This window comes from Lepidochelys olivacea, assembly GCF_965140295.1.
Source record: "Lepidochelys olivacea isolate rLepOli2 genome assembly, chromosome: 3".
NCBI classification, from domain to species: domain Eukaryota; kingdom Metazoa; phylum Chordata; order Testudines; family Cheloniidae; genus Lepidochelys; species Lepidochelys olivacea.
In genome coordinates, this window is record NC_140413.1 from 202,087,344 (window position 1) to 202,110,104 (window position 22,761).

The following is a 22,761-nucleotide window of genomic DNA, read 5'->3' on the forward strand; positions in this document are numbered from 1 at the left end:
GAGATGATCTGTACTGCACAGGCTTCAGGGGGAAAGGATGGCCCATGCTTGGTTGCTTCTCACCTGCCAGCTAGTTAGGAGCTGATGCTGATTCTCTAGTATAACCGTGTGTCCTTTCTGTGTGGAAATTCCTAAACAGCAGCTGTCCCAGAATGGAATTAGCTAAATCTGGTGAGAATGGCAAGTAAAATTGCAAAGAATTGGGTTGGGGAAATGAGGGGCGAGAAGAAAAAAATGAAGTTTTCTGTTAAGATGTAGTTTCCACTCTTCACACAGTGCATCCTGTTTCATTTGGGGGTGGGATGCTGAAGATGCTTATAAAGGGATCCGACTGGTTTTCACTGGTATCTTTATTTGAGTAAAACAACTGGATCGTGTTGGTTCACTTTTGCCGCCCTTCTCCTCAACGTGTAGTGCAAAGCTACAAGCAGAACTAGCGAGGAGCTATAGGCTCCTATGAAATTTTAAAGCACCTAAGCAGGTTAGGTGCCTGTCTCCCATTAAAATCAATGTGGGATAGGTGCCTCATCGGTTTAGGTGCTTTTAAAAGCCCCGCTAGCGGACTAGCTGCATCTTCACGAATCTGGCCCTGAATCTCCTGTTGGTGGTCCTGGGTGTAACTACGACTTCTCTGCACTCCCGAAGTGGAATTTTCAAAAGAGCTCAGTGCTGGCCAAACTCTGCTCCCACTGAAATCAATGGATGGGTTTTTATCATGGGTTTGATTCAGTAAGACTTGCTCACCTGTGCAACGTTCAGTACGTGCATATCTGTTTGCAGGATTGCAGAGTAAAATTGTAACATAGTTTTTCCTGCCCGAACGCTGTCTTTGGAAATTGAAGAAACTTCCCTTTGGCATCCTGAGCAGTAAACTCACAGCTTGACCTGCTGTTTGCTTCCTGTGTATGAGTGTTTAATCTGAGTATTCACTCTTCAGTCCACTCAGCTGGGATTCCGCAGCTTCTCCAAGCATTGGGGAACATTCAATGGTACTAAAGGCAATACACATAAAACCAGTGAAAAAAAATCCTTTTTTTATATACAACAAACACTTAATCTGTGGAACTCATTGCCACAAGATATGACAGAGGCCTAAATCTTTATGGGATTCGAAAAAGGATTAGATATTTATATAGAAAATGAGGACATCCCCAGTTACCTTTAGAAAGGAAATTAAAAAACAGAAGGGAAATAAACCCACATGCTTCAGGGCTTAAGCCAACCTCTAAAATACAGGGGTAGGAAGAAATGTCCCGATGAGCAAGTTATTCCATAATTGTCCATCATGGCAGTTTCTTTCATGTTCCTGTGAAGTGTCTGATACTGACCACTGTCAAAGACGGGCTGCTGGGCTAGATGGGAGTCTGATCTTCTGGCAATTCCTGTGCTCCTCTCTACCCATACTAATAACTGATGTTTCTTCCCTTCCAAGGCAGCTTCTGGAATTCACATCTCACTAGTTTCCTTGGCAACAGCCACGCTGCCAGCACAGCATTCTACAGCACGTGCTCGTTAAACTTCACATAAAGATGAATGTTTTATACTTCCCTTTGAAATCTGGAATTCCAGGCATACAGATGGTGTGAATCCCTGATTGCTGTGTGTCTACCTAATACAGCTGTGTAGTTAATCTAGCTGACTATCTGGATAGGAAACCAGCTTTTCAAATGGTATTTTTGTTTCTTGGCTGGAGAATTCATAGGTTCTCAGACACTAGGACTATTACTGTTATCATTGGTAGTATTGTAGTGCCTGAGAGCCCTACTCATGGACCAGAACCCCATTAGGTCCCAAAGTAAACTGTTACCTTTCTGGCCCTCATCCAGGCCTCATACCCAGACCAGCAAGATTTTCAAACTACACCTAGCAATTTACACTTCTCACAGACATTTGGTTACATGATGGCCAGTTTAACCGGGTTACCAACCAGAGAGCCATCTATGGAGTAGGAGGCCATTTGTCAGATAGCTGCCAAAGAGGAAGAGACCTTGGTAATGTAGCTGGTGGAAGACTGGGTTTCCATTAACAGGCAGGACGGACCAGGCTTGTAGTAGGAATTCTGAGGTTGGAACCTGCCCTGGACTAGTGGTTAAAGTAGATTGAAACAGGACAAAGTGCTCTCACTGCACCAGCCAAGGAGGAAGGGGAGCTGTGAGGAGCGTGGAAGGGTGATTAGGGCACTAGGAGACCGGGGTTCAAGTCTGTTCCTCTGCAACCCATGGGCAAGTCACTGAGCTGCTCTGTGCCTCCAGTTCTCCATCTGCAAAGTGGGTATAATAGTTCCATCCTTCACAGGGCTGTTGTGCAGAGAAATACACGAATGGCTGGGAGGTGTTCAGGTCTCCAGTAAAGGGGACCATATCGGTACCTAAGATAGAAAGAAGATGGGAAACTGTACCGCATTGCCCCTTAGCACTGCAAGAAGCCACATCAGACAGTTCTATTGAACCCTCCCATCAGACTGCGTTGCTTCCCAAGAGTCTGCATTGGGTCATATTGGGCAGATAAGAAGGGAAGTATATTGGACCCCTCAGCTGACTGGCTGCTATAAGGCGAGCACTGGTTCAGAGGCTACATGCTGATATACAGGGTGGGCAGTACTATGATAGCGATCATCTGCTGTGTCTTGGCACTTGCCTTTAAACCATAATTGATTTATGGTTGGAGGGCCCTGTTCAACAGTTTGTGATGTATGAAGTGGTATTTTCTTTTGTGGCATGATTCCTCTTTGAGGCAGGATAACTGTGATTACTGCACAATCTCCATTTAAAAAGCAGCCACACGCTATCACCAGTTTATTGAATATAGACTGGAGGGGGCATTATAAAAACCATGGATGTGGGGAAATTCTTGATCATCAGAGAAATCCTCACATGGGCAAAATTCCCAGTGAAGCTCTCAAATCTTCATCCCAGCACACAGTCCAAGTAAATGTACTGTGCGCTGAGAATCAACTCCAGTGGGAGAAGGAAGCACCTTCTGCTGTCTCATCCATAGCAGCTTCGTAGACAGTCTTGTGAGAAGTATTGTGGCCTAGTAGATAGAGCATTGGACTAGGATTTGGGAGCCTTCGGTTCTATTCCCAGATTTGTTGCAGGACTTCTGAGTGATCTTGACTTCTCTGGTTGTGCCTTGGTTTTCCCATCTGTAAAATGGGGATAATGATGCTTACCTCCTTTTGCTTTGAGATCTATGGAAGAAAAGAGCTGCATAAGAGTTAGGTGTTATTTATTAATACAGTTGTTATAAGGCTACAGTAGTCTTTGCTGTTCCTGGGACTCCTTCTGTGCCGGGGTTTGGCCAGGAGAGCTATGTAGTCACATAGCCACCAGTCTCTGCTTACACCTGTCCTACCTCCAAACGCTGCTTTTTGTTGGGGTGCCAGGAGCACAGGAAGGGTTGAGCTCTGCAGCACATAAAGGGGTTTAGACCCCAGTGCTGGGCTTCCTAACTTCTGCCTCCCCAGTATAGTGGACCCCCCAGTGATGCCACTACATTTCGGGGTTCCCACAGCTATGGAAGTGATGGGTAGCAGGATTTGATGCAAACAGAGTTAGGCCAGAGTAAGGACTGTGGGACGGTCCATATGCCATGGGTGAGTGGTGCTACTGATCACATTATACACGTAAACACCAAACTGGACCCTGAGATCGACTACAGTATTGGTTAAAACAGATGGCCCAGTGTTGTCTAATGAGAGAACTGACTCAACACAATATGTCCTCCAGGAAGCTTCAATGTACCATCCTCACATGCAACAACAGGTTTGTTGTGATTCATACACCTGCTCTTTACTATCTTGTGTGTTGATCGCACACATCATAGCCTGGAGATGGTGAATTAAATGTGCACTAGTGAAATCCACCCCTCCAACTGATAATATAAATTACCCAGTTAATAACAATGAGACACCAATATTGTTCTTGTGAAGTGACAAGGAAATATTTCCTCTTCCCAAGGTGCCCATGCTATCAAATTCTTACACCTGTGAATATAATTTAATTTCATGATCAAGGCTTCAAAGACTTGATATCTTGCAGCATGAGAAGAGAAATTGTCAACTCTTCAGTTGTCTACTTAATTTACCTTTAATGGCATGTAACTTTAGATTTGCTGTAGTTCCATTTTCCTAAGAAAAATTGATTTTCAGATATACACAGATTGTGTTTTTATTACACACATTATGTGTTAATAAAAATAAGGGAAGTAAGCTAGGAACAAAATCTGAATTTAGATTGGCTGTTTATGAGGTGACATTTTATTAAAGGATATTTATTTGCTCCTTGTGTCACACAGAATTTAAATCCACAAAGAATTTTTTAAATGATCTAGAAGAAGAAAAGATAATATATACTTAGTGTATAAAGTATAGTAGTTTAAAAAACAATAAACACAAGGTCATTTTAGGCCAAAACTGTTAATTACCTACTTCATTATTGTCAAGGTTAATACAGTATTTGAGAGCAGAAGCTGTTTTTCATCTGCTCTTTGAAACAAGGCGAGACAGCTGTTCTTACGGACAGATCCATTATAGCTTATCACTAGAGGACAGACCACTGAAGGAACACCATGAAATATGGCTACTGTCACTGGCAGCCAGAACAAACACCAAGACTGTTTAGGAACCAGTGGAAATTAAATGAAAACTACTGCTTGAACTTAGTGGACTTTAATTCAACTAGATTGGGTTGAATTGATTTTATTTCATGACAGCTACAGTGGCATAAATTTCACTAGTGCGCCTTAATCTATTGTAATATTGACCTATCTAAAATGGCATAGTGTTTTGCCCTGATAAATGTTCTTTAATAAACATTGGAAATTGACAGTAACAAACTGCAACCATCTTTTGTGAAAGTTACTTAAGCCAAGTTGTACAATACAATATGTTTTGATTTTCATTATTCATGCTTGGCTAGTTATTGTACAAGATTCCATTACATGAACTCAACAAAAGAGAGAAACAAATGAAACATAACCTTAGCTGAATCAACCTTAATAAATAGTGCATTGTTTTTAGCTACAGAAGTATCTGCATTTCTTTACCTGCAGCAATCTAAATTCCATTGTTCTAAAAAGATCTGAAGACTGAGGACTCAAGGTCTGAGGACTCAAGAAAAGATTTTTTTTATACATATAAAATACATATACGGATCAGGAACAATGTATATTCTTTATTTGGAAATACTGTGGGTAGATTTTAAAGAATGAGTTACACCTAGTTTTGTTTGTTTGTTTTTACTTCCAATGCGATGCAATTTGAAATTGCAAGACTTCCCCGTTATTAGCAAAGAATATCCTTGTACTACCACCACTTTTGGCATAATCCCTAAAACAGGCTAAAATTTCAGCCTTTTGTAATTCCTGCTGCCCTAGCTACATGGCATGAGCTTCTCTTTTCGCTAACTAATATCTACGTGGCACTGCTGCACAGAGAGAATAGCTATGTGTCCACAACAGGGGCCAACATTCGCAAATTTGGGAACCTAAGGTTAGGCACCAGGATCCCTATTTAGGCACCTAAATGAAAGCAACTTGATTTTCAGAAGTGCTGGGCACCTACAACACCTTCAATGGATTTTGTGGGTGCTCGGTCTGCTTTTATTAAGGATAATAGGGTTTAAGGGGCTTCATCTAAAACCCTTTGAAGTCCAGTGGGAATCTTTCTGTTGATTTTAATGGGCTTTGGATCAGGCCTTTGGTACCTAACTTGCGGCTCTCAAGTTTGAAAATGTTGGCCACGGTTTATATCAACTTAGTGGCTTGTTTCCACTTACATAGTGCAAAAATTTCTACTTCATAGCAAACCTACAGTACATCACCGAAGCACACAACACCTCCTTTTGCAGGAATACTTAGTGTCCTGACATTAGTTCAATTCTGTAAAAACATCTTATTTAACTTTTGAAGCAAAGATTCTGTTTATTTATTTTTATACATTGTGGTAGCATTCCTCCCCCTCCCCCCCGCTCTCCTGCTGGTAATAGCTCACCTTAAGTGATCACTCTGGTTACAGTGTGTATGGTAACACCCACTGTTTCATGTTCTCCATGTATATAAATCTCCCCACTGTATTTTCCACTGAATGCATCCAATGAAGTGAACTGTAGCTCACGAAAGCTTATGCTCAAATAAATTTGTTAGTCTCTAAGGTGCCACAAGTACTCCTTTTCTTATTCCTAAAGATGGATCCTTGTTTATTTTTTAGACCAAATAAATAATTATGAGTGAAGTTTATTTATCCTCCTGTAAGACACACAACAGTATTTTAGAGTAGCAGCCATGTTAGTCTGTATTCACAAAAAGAAAAGGAGTACTTGTGGCACCTTAAAGACTTTAACAGTATTTTAGTTATTCTTTGTCACTCTTCACAGAACATATATTAGATAAAGGTTTAATGCTTCATTTTGGAATTATCTGCTGTTGGACCTACCAGAAATATTTTTAAAATTATCTTCCTCAGTATGTTCAACTTTCATTCAACAGGAGCAACACAGAGAATTTTTCTTGACATAATACTTGCTCCTGCAATATTACATACTGCACTGTCCGAAGATCACATTTTTCCCCTTTAGGAAACCATATCTATATACTAATTCATCTTGTGATATCAGTGGTGTGCTTTTGATCGTAATAATAACAATACTTGGCACTTCCATGGCAGCTTCCAAGCAAGAATCTTAAAGCACTTAAATTTAATCTAGACTTGCAACAGCCCTATGTGGTAGGTAAGTGTTGTCCCCATTTTACATATAAAGAAACTGAGGTAAATAGAAACTACAGTGGTTGCTCGTAAAAAGACAGTGTTTGCCAGTAGTCATCCTACAGTTTTCCCCCTGTATTTAGAAGACGAGATACCTGCAGTATCTCAGCTATAAGTATCTGTTGACAAGTTTTGGCATTTTAATGGTGAGCACTGTGAGTGACGTGACACAGTGCACATAGGGAGAGTCAGGAATAGAACCTAAATGTCCTGATGTATAGCCAGAAGACCACTTTTCCTCATCTGCAGGAGTTAATGCTGCTTCAAACAGATTAACTCCCCCGAGATATCTGCTTGGATGCGTCCAGGAGCGCCTTCCACCCCCAAAGCCCAGTGGAATTCTTTCTCGATGGAGCACCAGCACTGAGACATCTTTGGGTTGCAAAGGAGGGAGAAATCATATTACCCCCATCCCGCCCCACGGGAGAGTTTTACCCACAGAAGTTCCCCTCTGCTCCTGCTCATTCTAGGCACAGAGAAGGCAGAGTGAATGGACAGCCCCGTCTACTTCAGGGGAACCTCCCCTCTTTGAAGAGTAGCCCCAGGAAGATTATTAAATCAGCAGTTCTATCCTGAGCACATGTTGATACAGGAGAAATTGGATGGCACTTGAGTATTTCAATCATGCATTCAGTTATAAGCATTTCATTGTTGAATCTGCTGTTTGATTATGTGATAATTAAATATGAATGATCATAAAGTCACCCTGCCAAAGAGAGGCTGCAGTTTAATGAAATGATTCCTTTCATGTTATTGAATCGCTTCAAAGTCAAAAGAAGCAATCTGTTTACTTTTTTATTTTCCTGTTGTTTCAATGTTGCTTGCTTCAAAATAGCAACCTGGACAAATAATTATGGGCATAAATCAGAGCAGGGATCTATGCAAGGTCATGATTGCTTTGCATTTAGCCCAGCTTTACAGAGGTGGCCTTTTCTGAATAACATAGAAGCAAATTGCTGTTGATTTTGTGGAGATTCAGCAAAAAGGCAGTTGAAGCAAAAAGAGGAAGAAAGGCAAGAAAGGGCCTTACTTAGTCACATCTCCCTCCGACTACAGCAGGAGCTTTGCTTGAGGGAAAACATGAGCAAAGACTTCAGGACTGAGTACAAATATCGAAATGGAAGCGTGCACATTGGTACTGCACAGACTCGCACAGACTCACCCATACACAGCCAACCTTAATTCTGGCATTTCCAAACTTTTAAGCACTTAACGTTGCAACCTTAATATTCTTTTAACATCATTTTTGATTTCATATTGTTATATACAATAACCACACAAAAATGCTTCATAATTACACGTACACACTCTAAGGTATGACAAGTTACCTGGGCACGCTCTACTCAAAAATATACAAGTATATAAAATGTTGCTAGATTTCTGAACTTGCTTTTGCTGTCATGTCTTTAAGTTATCAGCACGATAAATATGGGCAACACATAGATCTTTGCTTTGAATGATTGATAGATAATTCAGAGTTCACAGATTCATCTGCCAACAATGTAAATGGGATATTAGGAGTTATATCGTGACTAGTTCTGGTTTATGTTTTGCCGGAAAATTAGTATCCAGGTGTTACATCTGATCAAGCTACAAACTGATGCATTACACCAAGTACACAACACGCTATTTAATTTGCTCTTTAGGTTCTTATTCTGACAATCAGCTCCCTGTCTGAATAGTGCATGCTCTGTCTACTCCAAACTATATGCTGGAAGACTGAAGCAGAGTGAATAGAATAGTGTTTACCTAGATGTCAGCAGATACTACAGTTCATAGTCTTCCCAGATAATTTGCTGGTACTCTAGCCCCTTTTTAATCAACACATTGCTATAGTGTTTGTCTTGTAGCTTGTTTTCTGATCCCGAAACGTTTTTCTGAAGGTCTCCATTGTTTTCAGTGTTGCCCAACGCAGTAGAAATGACTATTGTTCCATATTCCCAGCACAGGCACAGTTAAAGCTGCTTGCCTTGCTATTCTTGTATTGCATTCGTCAGCTTTACAGAATGGATTTTGAGCATGAATTTGACAGCATAATAAATAAGTCCAGATCTTGCTACCCTTACACTACCCTTCCATTGAGTAGCACCATGCTCCTCATGTAATCATAGTAACATAGAAAATGGATCAGACCTGAGTTTCATCAGTCCTCACTCTGGCAGTGGCCAGCACCAGCTCTTCAAAAACAAGGTGTAAGAAACCCCACAGTCATTAGATGTGGGATAATCTGCCCCCTATATAGGTCTCATCCTAACCCCTTGTAGTTAGAGACTGTCTTAAGGTCAGAAGTATAAGGTTTTATATCCCTTCCAAAAATTTTTTAGCATTTCTTTTATAATTCTGGCTATTCTTGTTATCCATATATGTGTTCAATCCCTCTTAGAGTTCTTCACCTCAACAACATCCTGTGGCAATGAGTTCCACTGTCTCATTCCATATTGTGTAAAAATTCATTTCCTTTTATCATTTTTGAATATGCCACCTTTCAACGTCCTTACATAAAAACATAAGAATGGCCATACTGGGTCAGACCAATGGTCCATCTAGCCCCAGATCCTGTCTTCCGGCCAGGGCCAATGCCAGATGCTTCAAAAAGAATTAACAGAACAGGGCAATTATCAAGTAATCCATCCCCTGTCATCCAGTCCCAGCATCTGGCAGTCAGAGACTTTGGGACACCCGGGGCATGGGGTTGCATCCCTGACCATCTTGACTAATAGCCATTGGTGGATCTATTCTCCATGAACTTATCTGATTATTTTTTGAACCCAGTTCTTCGCAATATTGCTTGGTTGACTGTGTGTTGAACATCATTGAATGTCCCCTTGCCGCCCTACCGATCTTAGTGGAACTACTCAAGGAGTAAGGTGCATTTCATTGTGAGTAAGAAATCTTAGGGCCAAATTTTGCCACCCATACTCATATTGAGTAGCACTCTACTTTGTAACTAAGAAACTAATCTGGAAAGACAAGAAATTGCAGTATCTGCTTGTGTGTGCCTCAGATCAATGGGGCTGCTAACAGAATAAAGGCCTACCTAATGTGAGCAAGGATGACAGAATCAGACCCTTAGAAATTAGAAATGGAAGAGCCTAGTAGTCATCTTGTCCATCTTACCCTAGTAGTCATCTTACCTCCGACAGATTGCTGTGTACAATGCCCTGAGTGTTGCCCTCATGGAGTGAGGTATTGCTCATCATGGTTAATGATGGCGCAGTAGGCCCTTGAGTAACTACTGAGGGCTAGGTCAAGCTTGTCAGGGCCAGGCAGAGTAATTCCTCCCTGAACTCCCTGCACAGAGGGGGAGCATGCTTATGACTGAACTCTTTATGGGGTGCACCCTTCTCTCCTTGTGAGCTGATTGCACTCTGCAGATTAGTGCAAGGTGAGACAGATATAGCTATGCCAGGTGTCTATCTCCTCTATTGATATTTATCTTACCTATCTGTCATTGTCAATGTCTATAGATGATAAGAAAAATATAGCTCTACCCAGAGCACCATCTTCCACGACTTCCAGAGCATTCTTGTGTTGTCTGTCTAGATTATAAGCTCTCTGGGGGTAGTGACTGGCTATTCAATTTTCAGAAGTACCTGTGTCCTAATGAAAGTTGACGGGAGAGAGGCTCCTAAGTGAAATAAGTGCTTCTGAAAATGTTAACCTGTGCCGACCAATAATACTCTTTATCCCCTAGTAATGATGATAGTGGCAATAAGATGCCCATTGGTTTTTGTCCTTCAGCCAGTTTTCAGTCCCTATGCCAGTGATCTAGGCCATCTTAAATGAATATTTTAAGTTGGGTTTTGTGTGGTATCATACCACACGATTTGTAGTTCAGACAGCATCACAATGGCTACATTCCTTTCATCTACTAACTAAACTTCCACAATTCAATGAGTGCCATCAGGTTTCTATAGAAGTATTTGTTTTTATAAAGCAAATGCTTGGTTTTGCTGATAATTCCTATCACAGCCGTCTTTCACAGATACCTCCTTGCTGTATCTAGTCAGCACTGGTCCGTATGACTCAGCCTGAGCTGTACAAGGATGTCGGGGGTTGTGCACTTCTGGGAAAGCCTCCGTAGTCTGTGTTGGAATTAAACAGGGATTGGGCTCAGTGCCCCAGACTGTATTTCAAACCCACTATCTAGCAGCTCCACAAAATCTGAAGCCTGGTCTACACTTAAAGCCAGTGCACAACCTCAATAGCCAGGCTGTACACTGGGGAAGTCAATGGGGATCAGATGTTGGGAAGGAGACTTTCCCACCAAGGCTCCAGAGCAGCTTTTGCAGTCTCAGAGTTGCGGTGACCCCTTCTGTGGGCCATCTCTTTGTGGGGATCACCCACATAGTCAGGGATCCAGTAGTCCCCTCCCCCCTGAGTCCCTGGTGGATGAAGCACCAGAAGTCCCCTTGAAGCCGTGTTCTGTGGCACACACAAAAAGACACAGAATGATAACACAAAAGTGTTGCTACAGGATATCTCCCTAGGCTGGCTAAGTTCTGTTTACAAACTCAACAAGTTAAAAATAGATGCCCACCTAATGAGTCAAAAAATAATGAGTCAAAAAATAGTTCAATCCCTGATAGATAAGCGCAGAAATCAAGCATGGCTGACTTCATGTGTGCCCTTACGTGCCAGTCATGAGGCCCATCATCCTGGGTTGGAATTAGTAGGGAGCAGGTGTTGAGTGGTAAGAAGCAGTTTGGGGAGAGGAAGATCATGCATTCTATCCCAGAGAGGGCTGTGGAGGTCACTCCATCCCCAGGGCTGCAGAAATGGGAACAGAAGGGAGAGAGGGTGGATAACTATGCAGCATTTAGGATATAGGAAAAGTTACCACAGCCTGGTCAGGCCATGCAGCTCCCACACTGTGGATGTCCCAGGGCCATGATTTAGCCCTTCAAAAGATACTTGGTTAATTAAAGATATTATTGGAGCCAGGTGGCCCGCTGAAAGCTGTGAATATCTCCTCTTTACATCACATAAGAGGTAGGTATTTAGGTTTTACACTTTATTTTTATTTCCCCCTGGTGTCTAATGTGAGATGAACTCCAATGTAATTACTCGGGGTGGTCCTATTACACTCACAGATATTGTTTTGAAAGAAAATAGTGCCCAATAAATTGCGCACTACTTTCTGTTCTGACTCTTCTCCACGGTCAAACGTATAAGTGAATGCAGACTGTGGAATGATTTTCTTTTAGCTTATCCTTATACTGTACACCAGCTTCAGACTATTAGCCTTGTCTGATGCAGATGAGCAGCAAATAATAATGAATATAATAGTCCCAAGATTTTCAAAAGTGTCTAGTAATTTGAGGTGCCTCCATTTTTTGAGCTGAATATCCTGCTTCTGAAAATTCGACCCTTTTAAGGTGTCTTAAATTAGACACCCAAAATTGAAACATCCAGAATCGCTAGTTTCTTTTGGTAATCTCAGCCGATAATTGTGTCTCTGTCTCTGCATGATTCTGCATAAAAATATATTTTTTCCTTCAAATGAGCTACCTGATAGGAGAATAGAACATAACCTCTGAATGTATTGCTTGCTAGATCATTTTGTTCAGAGGTTTTATCAGTCAAATATTAAATAGAAGATTGTATTTAATCAAAGCAATTTTCTGTTCCCAGACTATCGTTAGAGGAAATAAACCTCAAAAGGATACTTCAATCAATGGCCTGCTAGAAGAATTTGACAATATCTCAGTGACACGCTCTAATTCCCTACGGAAGGAAAGTCCTCCCACTCCACACCAAGGAAACTCAAACCATGTACAAAGCCACCAGGAAGAAAATGGTTATATCACATATTCTCAGTATTCCAGTGAGTCGGACACCACGACAGACTATGTCACTGAAAAATACAGAGACAAGAGTTTTTATGGGGAAGAGTTAGACAGATACTGCCAAGGTAGCTTCGCCCCAAAACAGAATGGACACGTGATGAAAACAAAACCCGGAGACGCCTATTATTCAGAAATTAAGCCCCTAAAGTCAGACATCTCAAGGTTTCTTCCAGATTACCATACACATATGGAAACAAAAAGCAAACCAATTGAGTACAGTGGCCTAAAGTTGGAATATCAAAGGATTCTTAGTGGATCGTCTCTAGACTACAGAGAATCCTTTCACTATGCTCCATCTAGAACTTCAGTGCAGAGTGAGTGCTCAAAAGAGAGACGAGAATACAGTGACAGTGACTGGGGAAATGGACCAGACAAGGATGACTATGACAAAAGACCAAAGTCGTCATATGTAAACCAGACAAGTCCTCAGCCAGCCATGAGACAGAGGTCCAGATCAGGTTCGGGTCTGCAGGAACCAGTCGTGCCATACGGAGCAAGTGCTTTTAAATCAAATCAGCAAGGGCATTCATATAGTTCATACACCTACCCTCGCTTGTCAGAAACAGCAGGAGGCATTGCAAAGGTAAAATTAACATCTGTGGGTGCTATCACAGGCCATCACTTTCACAGGTGTGACCAACAGTTTCCAAAGGTGGTTGTATAAAGCTGGGCACTTGAATCCATGGTTAGGCACCTAAGTAAAAGTGGTCTGATTTCCCGAAGTGCTCAGCACCTATAGCTCCCCTTGATTTCACTGGGAGCTGCAAGTGCTCAGCAAGGCAATACCTTTGAATACCAGCCTACTTTTCCTTAGGCGTCTGATTAGGTGTCTCAGTTTAGGCGTCGGATTAGGTTCGTTTTATTTTCCCTCAAACACTGAGAGAAGCGCTGTACAGTAAAGGATTTTCAAGGGTTACCAATTAAAATGCTTTTAATTGTTAACCCTGGAAAGTCCCTTAATTTATGGTGTCACGCTGTCTGGAATGTTTTATGACTGTGCCTCCATCAGGACAGACTGTCAAAAGCAGGGCAGACCCCCCACCCCCACCCCAGGCTGGTGGTATGTTCTATCGTTAGATTTCACTGACCCAGTACCAAATGTGAACTCCCAAAGTACTACAGTAGTCTTATAAGGCATAGAATCACAGACTATCAGGGTTGGAAGGGACCTCAGGAGGTCGTCTAGTCCAACCCCCTGCTCAAAGCAGGACCAATACCCAACTAAATCATCCCAGCCAGGACTTTGTCAAGCCCGACCTTAAAAACCTCTAAGGAAGGAGATTCCACCACCTCGAGTCGGAGACTGTTCCCTTAGACACTCCAGTCTATCTTGCCACCCAGACAAGCTGGACTATGTGAAAAATGGTCACTTATACAAAAAAAAAATCACAAAATATTCTGGTTGCACCCAGTCCCAAGAGACCAGTCACTCACCAAGGTCAATTTGCATCCTGGGTCTCACACCAAAAACAATGCTGGTAGCCAATTCTATAGTAAACTCACTAAAGATTTATTAACTCAGACAAAGGAATGAGCGCTATTGAGATGTTAAAGCAGGTACAAATATATGTACAGGTGAGTCACAGTCTATAATTTCAAGGGGTAGCAGAGACGTAGTAATCTGTCAGTTTCCAAAAAGCCGTTAGGGCTAATCAGAGTAATTCTGGGGATCTCTGTTTTCTCATTTGGTTAATTCTTCCTTGTTAGAATCCAAATAGTCCAGAGATGAAGGGTGGGGGGGGGGATGTCTTTCTTCGATGATGGAGCGCAGTTAGAGTCTTTGATCATCACACACAATAACCACTGGCCTTTAAATGGACAAGAATTAGCACTTTCCTGTTACAGTTCTTCATTTGCATTACACAAGGCTTCTTTCTCATTTGATGGGTTATTTAGTTACAGGGATATAAATAATGTAAATGTTTGCTATTCCATTATAACAGGATACAGATATGTGAACATCCCATTAGTTTTCCTGAAGTTTAAACACCAAATACACTCTTTTTCATTTAACAGTCACTTTGATCTATACTAATACACAAGTGAATTGAACTGATTTCCAGCTGTGAGTGTGTCAGTTCTCAGCTGACGCCTAGGTCTTGACCACAGCTGACACTTGGCTTACCAGCATCACACATAGCTCGTTCCTCAGGGTTATACAGGGGAAAATGGCCAAAATATACAAACTTGGGGGCCTACACTGAGACATCTAAGTCCACATTCAGATGCCTAAGTAAAAAGCGGCCTGGTTTTTTTCAGTATTGACTTGCTGAGCGCTTGCAGCTCCCAGGTGCTGAGCACTTCTTCCAAGGGATGAGATCTGTTTCATTGTTGTATAATGGAACATTTTAATGCTCATGACATGGGCTGGGTTGAGAGCCCTGGAAAATTGATTCTGTTTACCTCCAGAACAGAAAGCAGCAGTTGAAGCTCTACCAGAAATATATTGTGACCGTAGGCCGGAGGGATGTGAAAGGCTTGTTCACACTCCATGCTCACCCACTCCTTGGCTCCTCTGCTGATGCTGCCACCCAGAGTTCTAATTAGTGCTCGGACCTATTAGCAGTAAACCGAGGAGGTTTAGCCCAAATTAAATTCGGGCAAGCGGTTTGGTTTTGGGTTTCTGGCCAAACCCCAGGGGACAGAAGAGTTCCCAGCCACGAAGTCTCTTCAATTGCCCCTTTGGTGCTCATTTGTGTTAAGCAAAGTCTAAGCAATGTCATTTATGTTTAAGGGATGTTTTGGTCACCTGTGGCTAACTCAAGCACTATGCTTTTCTTAACCTGTGTATTATATAATTTGTTTAACATTGGCTTTAATAAAATTTTTAAATTTGCAGGATTGGTCTCTTAAACAGGACTGTAGAAAGAGGTATATTTTAGAAGGATCAGTGTACGGTAGGCTCTTTGGAAAAAGTGCCTCCCTGCAAGATTCATTGTCAGCTATGCGTTCCTTAGAACTCTGAAAACATTCCTACAACCGTGGTGCACTCGATACTCGATGATTCACCATTCTATGCAGCAGTTACGATTCTCAACCCCATCAGCAACCCCAGGAACTGAACAGCAGTGTTTTGTCTACAGATGATTGCCAGAGAGTTTCCTCTTCAGAGAGGCATTAGCGAGACAATGGTTTGTTAAATGAGTTTACTAAATGAGAATCGGGTCTTGAATCAGTTATCTTACCACTGAGATTGCCTTTAAAGTATAATTAAAAAGGAAAAAGTATGTATTGAAAGAATCTGCAGACACAAATGCATGGCTTTAAAAATATATTCGGGAAAAATAGTCATTACGGCTAATAAGTCTGAAGGGTAGATTTAGTTCACTATTACTTGCAGCTGTTTCATCTGGTATGCCATGTACCTCAGATTCATCCCTGGTGTAAATCAAGTGAATTCAGTGATGTTACACCAAGGATGTATTTGGCCCTATGTATTTAACTCCAACTTTACAATGGGATCCAGGAAGGTGGCTCTTCACACATGCATACTGTCTCATTAATTTATCGGCTGGGACTGGTGGTCCAAGTAGAAGATATCATGTCTCCAACAGTGGACCGTACCGTCTGCTTTAGAGAAAGGTAGGGCAAGTTTCTTCCTCACCTCCTTCAGTGAGAGGTTGGTTTGTGCCCTTTGGATTTGATCCAAAGCCCACTGAAGTCAAACTTGCCCTGAACCAGGAGCGTTTATAGCCTGTATACATTTTGTTTCCTAGCTGATATAGATGTGGATGTTTATATAAACATTTAATCCTTTTTTTAAGCATACTAATTTTTTGGCCTTTATGATACCTTGTGGCAATGAGTTCCAATGATTAATAATGTGTGCTGTACTTTTACCAGCTTTAAATGTGTCACTTTTCAGTTTTACTACATATCCCCTTGTTCTTCAGTCATGAGGGGGTAAATAGGATACCAATCTCTGACATTTTACTAGCTAAGAAGTGTAGGTTTGAGTTAGGTATCTTCTTCTGTGTTGAAGGCTGATGAACAAAAATTATGCTTCTCTGCAATATCCTTGTCCACCTTAGGCATATCCCTTTGTTCCCTGGCTGCCTCAAAGACCCCCCAAGTCTCTTACAGGTTCCCTGCTTTTGGTATACATATTTCTTGTTATTTGTTTATACGTCTTTGGCTATTTGCTCTTCAAATCCCCTCCTCACCCTCCTAACTTCCATTTTACATTTTTACTACCAGAATTTGTTCCTTTCCCTTGGCTTCACTTGGGCTGGATTTCCATTTTTGAAGGTTACCTGTTTGGCTTTTCCTAATCTCTTGCTTCTTGCCATTTAAACATCAGAAACATAAGAACGGCCATGCCAAAGGTCCACCTAGCCCAGTATCCTGTCTTCCGACAGTGGCCAACACCAGGTGCCCCAGAGGGGATGAACAGAACAGGCAATCATCAAGTGATGATTTAATCTCTTCTGTTTCGTATTACCTTCTTGCTTCCTTTTTAGTTTAGGGGAGCACATACCTCTAGAGACTCTATTGTCCTATGCTACAGAAGCCTCCCTGCGGAGTGTAAGGATTTTACTTTAGTCATGTGTAGGGTCTTTTCTGGATTACCCCTCTTCACCTTTTTTTTTTATTCCCCTTTTAAAGATTAAAGTCGCATTGCTAGTTTATGATACAGCCCCTCCTCTGAGGATGTTGAACTTAATTACAGTGTGGCTACAAGTATGTAATGGAAGTTGGGGTTCCCTCCAAGAACTCTTTCCACTCGTCTTCCCAAGAACTCAGTTTGACTCCAGAATTCGTCACTCAGGTATCTTTATTTAGCATAGAGCAACGGGACCCTGAGTTGATCAGACTCAAATGCGGGATGGGGGTGTGGGATGCAGGGTACATCATAGCTCCAAAGTTACACAGAAACGCTCTCTCTTTATATACATTGACACATCTCATTGCAGGTTTCAGAGTAACAGCCGTGTTAGTCTGTATTCGCAAAAAGAAAAGGAGGACTTGTGGCACCTTAGAGACTAACCAATTTATTTGAGCATGAGCTTTCGTGAGCTACCGCTCACTCCACGGCATGCATCCGATGAAGTGAGCTGTAGCTCACGAAAGCTCATGCTCAAATAAACATCTCATTGCGTTTACTATACATCGCATTATACATTTTAGGCTTGGCTTGGTTACTTGGTACAGAATTGCTGTCCACGCGCTGTCCATGTTTCGACTTCCTCTTTATTTTATCTCTTCATTCCTAACTTATTTTGTCCCTTGTTATCTAGTTCATAGTAAATAATTCCCTGGGTGTTCTTTCTCTTATCTTAGCTGGCTCAGACATTCTGTCTTTTTAGCCTACTGACCTACGTACTTCCCTTATTTAGCACAAATGTCCTGTTTTCATCCTAATAATTCATTTACCTCCCTAATCCTATCTTCTACAAAATAAGGCCTTTCCCCATGTGTTAATCACTCACGTCAGGCCAGGCCTCAGCTACAATGGATCAACTATAATTACTTCTTGAATCAACTCCTGGGTGAGATTTAGGACTCCGCTGAGAGTAGCTTCTCCTCTTTTGTGCTCTAAAAGTAGCTGTTTCGAGGTGCCATTGTAAAAGGTGTCGAGACATTGCTCCCTAAATCATACCCTAGTGAGACATTTGGTCATTTTATATTGCAAGTAGCTGAAGTGGGCCATTATTAGATTTAGTTGCTTCTTTGATCTCCTCCAACTGTCTGAAGATCAGCAGTATAACCCTTCTAACGTGTGTATTCTTATGACTTGACCTTACAATAGGATCTGTATTGACAGAAATGCTCTCTCGCTGTAGAAATATCTCATTAGGTTCAGTGGAATCTTTTGGGTACTCCCATACCTCCATGGCCTAATATATCCTTCCTGCTTGGTTGATACTCAGATATTATATTATCCCATCAGTCTTTGTCATTCCACTGTGTTCCAGAAATGCTTCTTAGGCTAAGGTCCTCTTCTATTGTCAGGTTTTCTAGTTCACCTGTTTTTCCTTTAAGCTCCTCCTCTTGGTATACAGTCCTTTATAGATTTTGTGTTTGACCGTATGCCTATTTTTTAATTCCTTTATGTGAAACCTTGTTGGGGTTTTTTTCCGGAATCTACCTGTGTGATCCCATCCATCACTGCCCAACATCGGCTTCCTTTTGTTTTATTGCAATACCTAACAGAAGTCTTTGTCTAACTTGACTGCTCCTCAGCACCTGGCTGGTTTTCCCCAGATCCTGGTTTAAATTATACCTCCCCACCCTACATTTCTTATAGATATTCTGTGCCTGCAGGCTACTTGCTTTTTAGTTAAGGTGGAGCCAATCCTTAAGTATAGGCTCTCCCTTCCTTTTCTCAGTGACTAATGAGGATAACCCCTTCCTTTTTTATGGCATCTTCTCATTCACATATTGAAACCCTGATATTATCCCTGTTCAGCTCATCATGTGTGTGGCAGAGGAAGCATTTCAGTGATCTCTACTGGAGAAGCCCTGGACATTAGTCTCCACCGTTGCCCCTTCCCTGCCCCGAAGCCTGCCGCCTGCCCCACCCCTTCTCCGAGACCCCCACCCCCGCTCATTCCGTCCCCACTCCCTCCGTCACTTCTTCTCCCCCACCCTCACTCACTCACTCATTTTCACCAGGCTGGAGCAGGAGGTTGGGGTACAGGAGGAGGTGAGGGCTCTGGCTGGGGGTACAGGCTCTGGGGTGGGGCCAGGGATGAGGGGTTTGGGTGCAGGAGGTGGCTCCAGGCTTGGGCAGGGGGTTGGGGTGCAGAAGGGGGTGAGGGCTCCAGCTGGGGGTCTGGGCTCTGGGGTGGGGCTAGGAATGAGGGGTTAAGGGTGCAGGAGGGGGCTCCAGGATGGGGGATTGGGCCGAGGGGTTCAGAGTGTGGGAGGGGGCTCTGGGCTTGGGAAGAGAATTGGGTGCAGGAGGGGTTGAGGGCCCTGGGCCCTCCAGTAAGCATTCAACCCACCACTTTTGGATCTGGCAGGCAAGTCACCAAGCAGTTCTCGGTCACCATATAACTAGCTATCATTATGTCTCGTGATTGAATCTCCTCTCACCACAGCCTCTCTGCACCCTCCTGTGGCATCCCCATCTCCTGGTGGGACTAGGTTCATGATCAATGTTCAGGCCATTCTACCTCTGTGGAAAGGGGGCTCCCCTTTTAGGATGTTCGTCCTTATTTTCCACCTTGGTTCCCTCCCATAGGATACCAAATTCTTCAGCTGGGGGTTTGGGGCAGCCGTTTCTGAGATGGGACTTTTCTACAGTGCTCCTGCTGGCTGCTTCTATGAATAATTTAGCGGCACTCCACACGGGTGAAGGGTCTTCCCCTGTATATCATGTTACAGGATCAAGGTCTTAGTTTGCGTGTGAATAAGCAGGTGTTTCCTCCTAATACCATATTAACGGTCTGTAATTTCTGGTGTTACAAAATACGCATTACTGTCATCAACATGAAAGGTAAAATGACTTTAAACACCTTGCGATACCCCCTTTGTAACAACTGAAAGGCCTCAGTGCTGAAATGAGCACGCACACATTTGAGTAGCATTGTGAGGCAGTGAACCAACCCACACAGCAGCAGACGCGTGTTCCATTACAGTGCAGCGCCTTGATGGATTTCATGTCAGAACCTAATCTGCCCTGTTGACCTGATCTTTAATGAGGCCTGTGCTGAGGTTTTTTTATGGTCTTTTAAAGGGTTTCCTTTGGGAGGCTAATTGAATACCATAATATAAATAGAAGCATTAATGAAATAGTATCTGTTCAATTGTGCAGTGATGGGAAGAACTGTATTACGATGTGGCTAATAATGAGAAGTTAGTTGATTTAATGGCTTTTCCCTGTGTATTTTTGTTACATTTCATTGTATTCCAGAAATGAATGGTTTTGAATGGTATTGTAAGCCAGGTTATCAAATGCTACAAAATGTATCCGCAAGTACACTGTATTTTTCAGGAGTTTTGCTGAACTGATTAATTTTCATTTTAAAATTCTGAAAACCCATCCCATCCTTAAGTTTAAATTTCAAATAATTGACTTATATGTATGCATTGATCTAAATGTGTAAGCTGCTCCCATCACCAGAGTATCTGGGCACCTTGCGCATTAATTAGATTGGCAACAGCAGAGTCCCTAGTGGTCTCTAAGCCTTTGCAGTTTATAGAAAACTTTGCTTGATGGATCAAATGGATCCATTCCTATAATTATTTGTATCTTTACCTTGTATAAAAATCTTCTCTCAGGAAGCTGCTACTTTAAGTACGATGCTGTCTGGTGTTTTTGTGCATGCTACATATTATTGGTTGCGACGACTCAAAAGAGTCATGTTAAAGAAGGTTTCAGAGTGGCAGCCGTGTTAGTCTGTATCCGTAAAAAGAACAGGAGGACTTGTGGCACCTTAGAGACTAACCAATTTATTTGAGCATAAGCTTTCATGAGCTACAGCTCACTTCATCAGATGCAATGTAGCTTATGAAAGCTCATGCTCAAATAAATTGGTTAGTCTCTAAGGTGCCACAAGTCCTCCTGTTCTTTTTATGTTAAAGAAGATGTCTCAGTTTCACGTTTCAAAGAGGAATATTTAAGCAGCCCTTTGAGAGCGTGCAAACCCTCCTCCCATTCGAAGCTGCATGAAAAGATGGGCAAGTGTCTTACACAGAATGTTGCAAAACACTGATATAATTTGGCACGTCGAGGTTTCTTTCCCCCACTGAGTAGAGTTCGGCTACAAACTCCTTCTCTCCCGTGCAGCAGGCAACAGTGATAAATTGATGCTGCAGTAGTTTTTTTTTTTTTTTTCTTTTTTCAGCCGTAGCATAAAATGGTCAAATGATGTTCCACTGCAGAATTCAATTTCACAGTTCAGTTGGGTCCTTGATTACGCTGCCAAATTCAGATTAATGTGCACTTAACTAACACGGATCAGGGGACTCCTGGCTGACAGCCAGCAGTAATAGTAGCCACCGAGAGCTGTGTAGAGTTTTATGCCCTGTCCACCCCGGTGCACCGCCAGTGGATTTGATTGATTAAATGAATTCATAGGTATAATTATTTGTAATTGTGCTACATCATGAGCCTCTGTCTCTGCACCACGCACCCTCCTCAGAGATGTTACACACATTGTCATGGGCTATTTTTGCTATGTTGTAAACAGAGATTCATTTCCAAAAAATTGCTTACATGTATTTTTGCCCATACCTTTTGGGTTTGACTAGAGGTATGGATGAGCAAACATCTTGTCTGAGAATGTAAAAAATTCATTTATTTTACAGAGAAGAAGCTTGAAAACACTTTAAGGCAAAGGAAGTTTTAAGTGGAAATAGGGCATGTGTTAGTTGTTTTTCCATCAAAGGAATAATGCTGACACTTGTGGGGTTTTTTAAAGCCTCCTATTGAGATAATTTCTTCCCAGATTGTCTCTGATTTCAAAGGAAAATTAGGGGTTGTATGACACTGCAGTTAAGTAGTTTGTCATTCTGGAGAATCATTAAAGAAATTAAATTAGTCTCCTTGTTGCTCGTTCTGTCTTGCTTGAAGGAAGCCCGCTTTGAAAACGATGAAGACCAAACACCCATTTCAGATAGGTTATAGGCTCATGTAATCACTACGCTCCCCTGCACCCCTTAGTTTGAACTTTCATGGTTTCTGCTTATTGTCTGTTTAATCTATTGTAGCATTTGCCCGTTATAACGATGCTCAGATTATTGGGAAGAACAATAGGTGCAATACCAGTTTTGGGGAATTGTAAGGAAGACCCTGAAGAATTATAGTGTGTGAATCGTATAAGCAAGGCATTTGAAATGAATGCACCATTGTCATTTGAGCCATATAACCCTACATTCCTTCTTCGGTGCTGTTGTAGGAAGCTAGGACCAGTGCTGGTGTGCAGTGGTCTATCTACACGGAGCCGTTAGGGAAGTGTCTGCTCCACAATCAGTAGGAAAGGGCAGGTAACTAGAAATGGTGAGAGGTGGGCCATCAGTGGAAGAAATTTTAAGCTGGTGGCCGGGTCCAGTTTGCCCTGCATGTGACTGGGATCTAGCCAATCGAAACACGTCTGTCTATGCTGACAGCCCCCACTCCCTTCAATAGTGGCAGTCATTTGGCCACATTGTCACATTGCACAGGAGTACAACCAATGCTAGCAGGGCCTTATCACCCAGACC

At 42.1% G+C, this 22,761-nt stretch overlaps 1 protein-coding gene across 4 annotated transcripts in view; it reads left to right on the plus strand.

Moving 5' to 3' along the window:
* The window catches only part of PAK5 (p21 (RAC1) activated kinase 5), a 179,069-nt gene that overhangs the window by 129,384 nt on the left and 26,924 nt on the right, over positions 1–22,761 (plus strand). For all 4 annotated transcript variants that reach the window (XM_084622726.1, XM_084622727.1, XM_084622729.1 and 1 more), the window contains one exon: positions 12,398–13,195. In XM_084622726.1, the coding sequence (XP_084478852.1) occupies positions 12,398–13,195 (798 nt within the window). The remainder of the gene's footprint in view (positions 1–12,397; positions 13,196–22,761) is intronic.